We start from the raw sequence: 11484 nt of genomic DNA on the forward strand, positions 1-11484 counted from the left end.
CTCTCTCTCTCTCTCTCTCTCTCACACACACACACATGCACACAAGCTGCAGACACATTCTGCAAATGCTTGAAGTCGTAGTTAAAATGTCGGGGAATTGCACTTCATCTTGGTCCGAGACATCAGTTTGCAAATCTTGTGAGCTTTAAACAAACAGTGGTTTCTCTAATGATCCCTTTTAATTGTGTATGTGTGTGTGTGTGTGTGTGGGTGTGGGCGTGCGCTTGTGCATAAGAGTGGCAAAAAAAAAAAGCAAAAAAAAAATAAATCTGGTCTTGGACGTCACTGTTTTGTATATTCTTTTGTCTGCAGGCCAGGGGGCGTTCGTTAAAGTCCTGTCTCTCATGTACATACTTGCCACCACAGTCGGCCAACAGGATGCGTTTCCTGAGAGGAAAAGAGGATGGGAAGAGGGGCCAAATGTAGACCTGTTTCTTCTCTTGTCTTTCCTTTTCTGGCTCTGCAGATCGCGCCGCTTTGTGCGCAGCAGTTTTTATCAGTTTTGCCAGTGTGTGTTCTGTGGCCATACAAGGGATCATTTCGGTTGACTGCTCTTGCTTTCATATTTCACTTGGCCTCCATCACCTCCTCTTATGACAGGGCCCCTAAAGATTTGGGGTATTTCCTGTTGCTTGGGTTTCAATAAACAACCCAACATCTGTATCTGCTAAAGCAAAGGGGAGGGAGTGGATGCAAATAGAAACCAGATGGCTGTGGAATTTTGATTCTGGAAACTGAAGCTAAAGTGGAAAAGAAGTGATTAATCAATTCACGTCATCAAGCCAAAAGGGGAAAAGAAGAGCAAAGAGAACAAAAAGCACATCTCTCGCCTTAAGTTAAAACTGTTTCATGTGGTCCTTTTTATTTAATTTATCAGGTTATGCTTCTATTAATGTGCAATACTTTAGTTCCAATGATTATACTCACTGAAATGGTAGGAGAGCTCTTTTAAGTGAGCACGCTGACTTGGGGTCAAAAACAAACTGCAAATAACTTGAGAATAACTCTATCATGCATCAACATTGTATTTTTTCCCCTCCAAACAGGAAATTTCTTATCGGATGTACGTAAATGTGTACCAGTGTTTGCGCCGCTGAATAATAAAATGCCACCGGAATGAGCAACCCGTGCAAACGACCACTTCTCCTTTCTCTCTAGTAAAGCAGTATGGGAAAACATGGCACGGATGTGTGTGAAAACCCGCCACCTGGACGTGGCACGAGTGTGCCTGGGGAATATGGGGATTGCCAGGGCGGCGAAGGCGGTGAAGGAGGCGGAGGCCGAGCCTGAACCCGAAGCCCAAGTGGCGATGTTAGCCATTCAGCTCAACATGCTGGTAAGACGTTCAGACATCCAGGTGTAAACAGCCTGGTTAAATGGAAAAGTAAAGAGAATGAAAACTGTAATTTCTCTGCTTTTGATTAGATTTAAGCTGATCTTTATCGTTTTTGTTTGTTTGTTTGGAGAATGAAATAAGAAAGCTGGGGAAATAGATCATATGAAACAAGTAGTGTTCCAAATGAAAATGGACTTAATGTTTTCTCGCACAAAACCCCCTTCTGTCTAGCGTACAGTAAGGCGACATCCTTTGGCTACAAATATCACATCCTCTTTTTAGGTCCAAACATGTCACCGTGCACAGGCAGCGGGACTTTCCGGACTGAAAGCTTTGTTTATCTTTCCATCTTCTTTTCCTGTCCTTCAACAGGAAGATGCAGAAAAGTTGTACAAGAGCTGCCAACGCCATGACCTGCTGAACGCTTTATACCAGGCCTCTGGCCAGTGGCCGCAAGCTTTGGAGACGGCTGAAAGTCACGATCGCATCCATCTGCGCACAACCTACTACAACTACGCCAAATACCTGGAGTCCATGGGCGACAAGACAATGGCGCTCGCTTAGTAAGACGATGCTGAGTTTTATGTCAAGAATGCTGTACGTGTGATTATAAACCTTTTTTTTTTTTATTATTCTCCCCCACAGTTATGAGAAATCAGACACACACATGGTTGAAGTGCCCAGAATGCTTCAGGACGACACATCATCTCTAGAAATTTATGTTAACAAAATGAAAGATAGGTGAGTTCAGGCTTGATATATTAAAAAAAACAGACAACCTTTAACATCTTCAGACAGTGTCACTAAGTTCACGGATTAGGTTTTATTTAAACATCAGCCTTATCGATGCAGGAACATCTACAAGTGGTGGGCCCAGTACCTGGAGAGCCAGTCAGACATGGAGACAGCGCTGCAGTTTTATGAGCGTGCTCAGGATTTCCTCTCCCTGGTCCGGGTCCACTGCTACATGGGAAACATTCAGGAGGTAGTCATGTGAAACTATTTGTTTTTAAAAAAAGAACAGTAAAGAAACAAAAGCGCCACGTTGGTGCAGTTAAGTTCTCCTGTGTAGCTTAACAGTAACAATAGTATTGTTATGACTAAAGCAACTTTGTTTTTGTAGTGTTGATTTAAAAAAAAAAAAAAAGTTGGTCAAGCATGTGCAATTTCCAGTTTCTAATTGTAAAAATCCTGCTGCTTTTCCCCAGGCGTCCCAGATAGCCAATGACACAGGTGACAGAGCAGCATCGTACCACCTGGCCAGACATTATGAGGGTCATGATGACATCAAGCAAGCAGTTCACTTCTACACACGAGCCCAGGCCTACAACAATGCTATACGACTTTGTAAGGTAAGATATTCCATCTGTATCTGTCTGTCTACCATCAAGCAAGTCAGATTAGTTCAATTTAGTTCTTTGTCTGAGCAGGAAAATGGTCTGGATGACCAGCTGATGAACCTGGCTCTGCTCAGTAACCCAGAGGACATGATGGAAGCTGCCTGTTACTATGAGGAGAAAGGCACGCACATGGACCGAGCTGTGGCACTTTATCACAAGGTTGGTTTTGAACTGCCCAGTTTTCAGCGACCGACAAGGGGGCAACATTGCGACACGTATCCAAACCGAGATGTCAACCATGTGTTATTTTATTTCTCCTTCTAGGCTGGTTACGTCTCCAAAGCTCTGGAGCTGGCCTTTGCCACTGAGCAGTTCTCTGCACTTCAGCTCATCGCAGAGGACCTGAATGAAAACTGTGACCCGGCTCTCCTTGCTCGCTGCTCCGAATTCTTCATCAAACACTCCCAGTATGAGAAGGCAGTGGAGTTACTGGTTGCAGCCAAGAAGGTACCGATTATTGTGTGATGCATTTTTTTTATTTTACCCACCCAGCTACGGGTCCGTTCACGAGCAGTCACTTACATGGGTGTCTTTTTGTGTTTGCTAAGTACAACCAAGCCCTGGAGCTGTGTTTGGCCCAAAACCTGACAATCACTGAGGATCTGGCCGAGAGAATGACTGTGACTGACTCGAAAGACTTGTCCGAGGACGCCCGCAAGGAGCTGCTGGAGCAGATAGCGGACTGCTGCATGCGTCAGGGCAGCTACCACCTGGCCACAAAGAAATACACACAGGCCGGCAACAAACTCAAGGTGGGATGGTGTGTGTGGATGCTGTATGGATTATTTCAAAACTGAGAACATCTCACAGGAATTCTGCTAACACGAGACATGGTGACCAGCCTGCACAATATTACATTTAAATATTACAGGCAAATATCAGGCCTCACCACTGAAAACTAGTGCGTTTTCATTTAATGATGTTAGTAATAACACAAATACATGTGAGGTAGGAGAATATATGATTTGTATTTATTTCATTTATGTTTAATCTTGTCTTCTAGCTGCCGCAGATTGTTTTTGTTTCCTTGATTTTCTGCGTTAGCATCACTTTTACCCAAATTAACAGAAAGTTACAACGAGAAGTACGATTTTTGCTTTGTCTGTTTCAGGCAATGAGGGCCCTCCTCAAGTCAGGCGACACGGAGAAGATAGTTTTCTTTGCCAACGTTTCTCGTCAGAAAGAACTCTTCATTATGGCTGCCAACTACCTCCAGTCTCTGGATTGGAGGAAAAACCCGGAGATCCTAAAGACAATCATTGGTTTCTACACTAAAGGCAAAGCTCCAGACCTGCTCGCTGGCTTTTATGAAGTTTGTGCTCAGGTAGAGCAACACAGATAATTGAATTTATTCTCATTTGAATGGTGGGAATTACCACAGTAGTTTAGAGGGATTCTAAAGTTGTTGAGTCTGAGCCTAAATGAGCAGTGTTCATGTGACTTTGGTTGCAGGTAGAAATTGATGAATACCAAGATTATGAAAAGGCTCTTGATGCTCTAATGGAGGCGTTCAAGTGTCTGTCCAAAGCAAAGGACACTTCAGGTGGACAACAGGAAGGCAGACTGGCTGACCTGCAGCATAAAATCAGCCTGATTAAGAAGTTTGTCCACATCCGCAGGTAGGACCTCATGTTTATGTGGGGAAAAATGATCAGTATTCCACATGGAACCGTTTGCTCCTTGACATGTTTGTTTATTTAGTCTTCCCGTTTGTCTTCAGGTTGTATCCTGACGATACGGACGAGGCGGTGCAGTTGTGCGAAGCTCTCCTGGAGGAACCGGAGTTGGATCCCGCTGTCAGGATCGGAGACGCTTTCGGTTTCCTCGTGGAGCACCACTGTCAGCAAGGGAACTTCCAAACGGTGACCAACATTTCTCCGATTGCTCTTTTCGATTAACTCATTTAGTCAATTTTGTAGGAAAAAAAAAAAATTAATTTGGTCACTTTTTTGCCTATTTTTATTGACTCTGTGGGTTTCTTCTCCAGGCTTATCAAAAGTTGGAGGAGCTCCAGAAGCTGCTGCCGTCACAGAACGTCAGATATTACATCAGCCAGGTGAGCCTGGACGCCCTGCAGAGAGAGATGGGTGTTCCTCTGGGACGCAGCGACCACAGACCCAGCCTGAAGGAGGACGACGAAGTGGAGGAGGAGTTAAATGTGTCTTAACAGCAGTTTTTTTTATCTACATAAAAACTCTTTTAAAGGCATTTTTTCAGACCGACAAAAGACTGTGCGGTGCGTTTTCTATAAAATGGTGACCATCACAATTTAAAGGCATTTAACCCTCACACAAACACAGTGGAAGGAGAAAACTGAACCAAAACCACAACAATATATTTTAAAAATTACAAACTTGAGTGGACACATGTTTAATGCAACATTTTTCCAAATGCTGAATGTCTAAAAACCTGAACATGAATCATCTGCTGAAGGGAGACAAACTGCATCACTTTGATAAATAAATGAGTGACAAACATTTTGGAACAAAAAAGGTTCTTTTTTTTTTAGCTTTAAGCTAACTTTGGTTCTGAATGTGGTTTCGGATTCATCCTCAGCTTTCCTGCATTTTATTTAAAAAAGTATTTTTTATCTTGTCGAGGTAAACAGATCCTCCATTTCTGTCAGATATTTTGCAGCTATTTTTGATAACCTGTAAGACCACCACTCTTAGTATCTGGCTCTAATCGTCTTGATATCTTGTAAAGTTCCTTATAAGATTATTAAAATATAATTATTATAATAAATTTTGAGCTGGTATGTTTACATGACTTATCCTCAGACCTGTAATAGTTTATGATAGAACGTGTTCATTGGTGAAACAAATATTTTTGTTTGTTTTTCCCTAACTGTAGGTAATACTGAAAGCTACAGTGAATTTCACGCCTTTACAGTTTGCATACAGTCATCATTTCGAACAAAAACAAAATATTATAGTTTATTATTAGGAAGAGACATACAGCAGATGAACGAGGCTAAATTTTCCATGAATCTGTGTCACTTTATTGTGGATTACTTACAGTGTTTCTGCTTCTTAAAATTATATATGTGAAGGAAGAACAATTAAAATATAAACTTTTAAAATTTCTGCAGCATGAATATGAAGATGNACGGATGAAGTTCTCCGCGACGCACTAAAGCAAAAACTCTGTCCAGTTTTCCAAAAAAATTAAAATAACATTTAAAAAAAAAAGAAAAGGACAAACTACTTATATAGTTTACATTTTAAGGGATTAAAATATGTCTCGACTCCTAAAAACCTTTTAAAACTCCAAGTTGAAGGCAGGAACATTGCTGTAAAGTTTAGTGAAAACAAGTGCTCCATGAAATGGCCGTGATGCTGGCACAGATAATCTGCCCCTCTTTTCTTTTATTTTCTTTTTTGTAAACTGCTTTAAAAGATTTACACAGAGAGACATAATTCAGCAGATTGTTTTATTATAAAAAGTCCATGTGCTTCCATACAAATTGTCAAAAACATCAAATTGAAACTGATTCATTATTATTATTATTATTATTAATATTATTATTCCTTGTATTCGTCATCTTAAGGCCAAAGACTGAATATTAAACATATTACACCAACTTTAAAGTCTAAAGTCAGACAGCAGCTATACCAGTTGCAGTCAGAAGAGGGCGCTGTTGTCTAAAATTTGCCAACCTGTCGTTGAGTATAGTACAAAAGATTCAATTAATCCCATAAATTCCAACATATTATGACATCGGTTCCTTTACACTCTTTATTTTGTGACAAACAGGAAAAATTGTTGTCTGCTCTGACTGTGGACAAACAAGACAAAACATGACTTATTCACTGGCGTAATGTAATATATTACCTTTTTAAAAAATATGACACATGTTGGTGTCAGGAGCACCAGGCAACTTCAGCCTAAACCCAGGAGAGAAGTTGAAGCTCGGGCAGAGACAGAAGAGAGTAAATTGTAGTTTTGTTGATGCATTTGTTGTCTTCAGATGTGTACTTTTCCACCGCTGAGACGTTGGCTGATTTTGGACAGGTAAAAGTTAACATTAGGCCAAAACTAATGAGGGGAAAAACAGAGAAAGGTATGTGCCACCTACATGAGCAACAAGCCCTTAGTAAAAACACCATCATCCTCATATCCAGTCCCAAAGCCTATTTCAGGAGGCTCATCCCACACACATCTGCTGTGTGGTTGAGTTGGCTTTTTTTGTTCTCAGTTGTGGTAACTCTGGCCATGCCTTTGTGATGTGGTTTCTGTTCCTCTTCCTGTGATGTGGCTGTGCCTTCTGGTCGCTCTCTTGTGGGCAGGCCTGGGTTTAGTGGTCGGGCTGGCGATAGGTAAAGAAAACCGGGAAACCTACAGAGGGATTTATCTTGGCCGGAGGAAACTGAGCAGGGTTTGTTGAGCACTGACAGGCTTAGTTACTGGTTTGAGTCATTGGTTGAATTTTTGTATCGCTTTAAAAAAGGAAAAGAGGAAGAGGAGACCTCTGAGCTGCAGAGAACTGAAAGAAAAATACCAAACTTGGCTGGTTCGATTTTTGCAGCTCACAAAACACCTTTAAAAAGACATCATGATAACCCTGATGATGCTGTCTTTTCTGCAGAATGTTTTCTGATGGGCTTGAAGGAAGTCGAGTCCATCAGAGAAGCCATTAGAAGCCGAGGAGAATAAAAGTGTCTCTGGCTGTGTTTTAAACAGAAGGAAGACGGTGAAAGGCTGAGCTCTGGGGCCCATCCTTCCATACGAACAGGTCTGGGAACAGCCACAAGCAGCTGCTCAGCAGATTGAACAGATCTGGTTTTTAAATTACACCAATGAAAGTTCAGACATATATCCCCAAAATGTTTTTAAAACTCAGTTATTTATGCATGAAAACCTATAAGCATAAATGCTTAATCTTTGTACACATATATATATATATATATATATATATATATATATACAAACCATGGTTATGACTAAGCGGACAGCTTCTTCATTCAATAAGATCCCCAGGTGTTCATTTGTTTGAAACTAAAAGCTGTTTTTACCCCCTTGATCCAGCCTGATCTTACAACAGAACATGTAAAATATGTTTATGCAGTTTCACAATAAAGTTTCAAGCGTTCTTTTATTTTGTTAAAGGTAAGCATTGTAAAGTCATAAAGCAAGAAACAAAATCCACACAGTTTTCCTCTTATATCGATGGGAAATATGTCATTAAATTAAAAATCTGTGACCCAAGCTTCCATGTGGGTTTTGGGAGATTTGGACAGGGTGCTTTGTTTACATTGAGTGCGCACCTGCATTTTAGAATTGCCTGTCAGTATATCTGGAAAACTACTGGAGTAAATTCTTTCAAACTGCACCATTTGATATCAATCGGGACAAATGTTTTTTTTGTTTTTTTTATGTCGGATGTCAAAGTTTGCACTGAGTAGCTTTAATTCAAATCAGTTTATGTTTAGCTAAGTGATGTTAAACCAGCAGGACCGCATTTCACTCCTGTTTTCACAGGGTTTCCTTTAAAAAGTAACTTTAAAAGCACAAAAGGCCTAAAAATATCCATTTTCAACCAGGAAAAGGTCTTGACCCTGGACCTTCAGAAGGTCCGTAGGTGAAACCGAGACGGCGCTCCAGCACCTTCGTCAGGTTGGAGGGTCAGCTGAAGGTGACCCCGGAGCAGGAAGCACAAAAGAGCGATGGCGGCTTTGAAGTGGATCGATCTGTCTTTGTTCTGTCGGATGAGCACTTTTACTTTGCTCGGCTGTAATCCTTTGTGTCCACACAAATGAAGGCAAAAGGCTTTTGTTTGGAAAACAGTTATTGATGTTAAACGACTTCAAAGTCTGTGTCGGATCTTTTGAAGTGATGATCTGCGGAAAGGTTACGAACAACCAACATCTTACCTGTCGTAGACAGCGCTTCGAACAACCTCAGTTTGGAGAAAAATAGTTTAATCCTGATGGGACTGATGAGCTACTGGCTAGTCAGAGCACAGCCGAGACCAAAGTGGATTGCTGCCGTCTGTAAACAACTACACTGTGAAAGATTTATTGGTAAACATCATTTTTTTCAAATAAACTTTTATATTGCTATTAATTTAGCATTACGGGGAAAATGTTGTGATATTCCAGCAGGAAGTGAGCATTAGGAGTGTTGTTAATAAGTCATCCTATCATCAGACAGTATCATGATAGCAGTTCTCTCATGTTTCAGTGGTTTTAGGTCCATAACTACATTTTCTGTTCAGAGGGTGTTTAGAGAGGTATTTATTTAGCACAAAAAAACCCACCAATGAGAGCACGCTATTACCTAATTTTTGATGCCGTATTTTATACAACGCTGTCTAAAACAACATAAGTGATGACACCGAGCCTATCCCAAGGCTTTAAATGCACACAATCAGACAGATATTCAGCTGAAAACAGCCTGACAGGAAGTCCCTGTCAGAAGAAAGATGCAAAAACACTTATAAGAAATGTTTTACATTTCAGAAAGGTTTGTCGTATACTTTATTCAACCCTCGATTTTAAACAAGTGCACACCATAAAATGTTCGGTTCTGAAGCCTTTAGTCTCTATGTTTTTTTTTAAAAGAGAAAGAACTTTGGAGTTCCCTGCTTGGATCCAGCTCACATCACAACATAGTTAAACCAAACCAGCTCCAGTGAGGAGACCGGCCAGATCTGGAGCGAATAAACAAGAACTTTGGAAAGAAATTTTAAACAGTGACTACATGTTTTATCTGTAGGCCATGTTGCTTTCAGAAAGAATGTTTAATTCTATTTTTTTTTATTACCAGCAACAATGTTGTTTTATTTTTGTACACTTTCACATCAAACGGATCAAAAATTGGAAAATCTGCTTTGTCTTAAAATCCTCTTTGTCACTGGCTCCGAGAATAACTTCAGCATGTCAGAAAAGCCCACAAGAGTATCTATAATCTCTAGTGTGATTGAGGCTGCTTCAGAACACTGAACGAGTTCTTTTTCTGCTCTAACATTATTGATTCAGACGTTCAGCCACATAAAAAACAAAACAAAAAAAAACAAAAAAACAAAAAAACAGAGTGGCATTTTCCATTTCACAAAATGACAATTGTGCTCCTCTCTTGTGGAACCAGTTTCCAGTTTCTGTCTGTTTGTCTTCTTTAAAGGCAATCCTTTTTAATAAATCCTATAGTTAGGGTTGGTTTGGGTTTCCTGAGCTATCCTTTAGTTCCGCTGCTATACATTTAGACTGCTGGAGGACAGACTGATCACATTTCCTCCCTCTGCTGCTGACTTTTCATGTCCAAACATGCAGTTATTGCTGTCATTAACATGTGTCTTTCTTTGTTTTTCGTCCCACAGAAACCACACCTGGACCAGCCATTCTGTGTCTCTTTCCTGTCCTCTCAAAACCCAGCTGGTCCCAGTTCTGCTGGAGGTTTCTTCCAGTTAAAATGGAGTTGTTCCTTTCCACTGTCGCCAACGTGCAGCTCAGGATGGGAGCTTGAGATGAAGCGTAGATTTGACGCAGTCTGCTGGCTCCCTTAGATAAACCTTGACAAAGTGGCATTTACATTGTCCTGTATGTGGATGTATTGTGTCATAAGAAGAAGTAAACTGACCCTTACTGGATTCAAATCTGGATCTGAATTGGATTCATGATTTATTCTTTGGTACAGTGCCCAGAGGTGACATTTGTTGCGAAGTGGCGCTGAATGAATAAACTGAAATTATAATAAATAAATACTATAAAAAAGAAAAACTTATCAGTTCAACATCAGCAGATGTGGTAAAGGTTGGACACAAGGAACCAACAGACAGAGATCTCAAACATCCTTTTTTTTTTATTTTAATTTGTCTTGGGATTAAGGCTCTCCACTCTGACCTTGGGGCTGCACGATGAATCTGACAGCTACATACAGGATGTTTTTGTGTGTTTAGCTAAGTGCGGTTCACTTTCACAAGTTATTTTATTAAATTTACCAGCTGAAGAGATGGCTCATTTCCTCAGACATCATAGGGCTGCAGGACGCTCGCAAAGCATTCACTCATTCATCTAAAAGAAAAACTGACAAAAATAAAATAAATGTCTCACTAAAAATACTGATTTTAAACAGCATCCGCCTTCAGTTTCACGCCATCAGTAGGTGGTGCTGCTCGTGCTGACGGCTTCCTCAGTGAAAGACCCCCAAAGAGATCCGGCCTTGAGAAAAAAATGCCTGGAATGTTTGCAGAGCTTATGTCAATTTCACGAGCTCCGGGAGAAGAAAGCGTCGTGACAATGAGGGGGTCACCCTGGTGAGAATAATGTCATTACATGTTACCCACACACGTACACGCCTGTGAATACTTCCCCTCACTGCTGCGGCTGAGAAACTGTGCGGTAAACAAGTCTCCTAAAGGAGGGTTCATATTTATAACCTCGGCGATGGCGTGAATGGGCAACCATTCCCCTCTTAGATCTATTGTTTTATCGTCTGGGTTTGGTGCTGCGGGCTGCAGCTGAAAGGCCTTCGAAGTTAAAGAGCTGTTGCTTTATTTTAAAGGTTAGTTTGAGCTCCACGTTTAAAGCAGTGGATGAGAAATGTTTACGTCAAGATGCTCTTGGGAGCGATGGGAAAAGCAGACCAGTTGACCCCCCCCCAGTTTTCAGGGAGCCATGCCAGCCATGGGAGGGTGGTATCGGAGGGCAGGGGTGTGAGCGTTTGAGAGGAATGGGAAGTGGGATTTTGTTAGTAATGTATTAAACTCCTAGGGCCCTGGGAAAAAGGGGTGGAGGGGTGGGAGTTGGG

General features: G+C 41.1%; 1 protein-coding gene across 2 annotated transcripts in view; it reads left to right on the forward strand.

Annotated features, from left to right (window-relative positions):
- ift140 (intraflagellar transport 140 homolog (Chlamydomonas)) overlaps positions 1–4919 on the forward strand; it is a 20282-nt gene extending 15363 nt beyond the window's left edge. For both annotated transcript variants that reach the window (XM_017418552.3, XM_037980910.1), the window contains exons 19-30: positions 1159–1336; positions 1709–1899; positions 1982–2077; positions 2189–2321; positions 2545–2688; positions 2767–2895; positions 3001–3183; positions 3285–3488; positions 3848–4060; positions 4189–4355; positions 4457–4598; positions 4724–4919. In XM_017418552.3, the coding sequence (XP_017274041.1) occupies positions 1159–1336; positions 1709–1899; positions 1982–2077; positions 2189–2321; positions 2545–2688; positions 2767–2895; positions 3001–3183; positions 3285–3488; positions 3848–4060; positions 4189–4355; positions 4457–4598; positions 4724–4903 (1960 nt within the window). In that variant the 3' untranslated portion in view covers positions 4904–4919. The remainder of the gene's footprint in view (positions 1–1158; positions 1337–1708; positions 1900–1981; positions 2078–2188; positions 2322–2544; positions 2689–2766; positions 2896–3000; positions 3184–3284; positions 3489–3847; positions 4061–4188; positions 4356–4456; positions 4599–4723) is intronic.
- Positions 4920–11484: the final 6565 nt, after the last annotated feature.

This window comes from Kryptolebias marmoratus, linkage group LG17, assembly GCF_001649575.2.
Source record: "Kryptolebias marmoratus isolate JLee-2015 linkage group LG17, ASM164957v2, whole genome shotgun sequence".
NCBI lineage: Eukaryota > Metazoa > Chordata > Actinopteri > Cyprinodontiformes > Rivulidae > Kryptolebias > Kryptolebias marmoratus.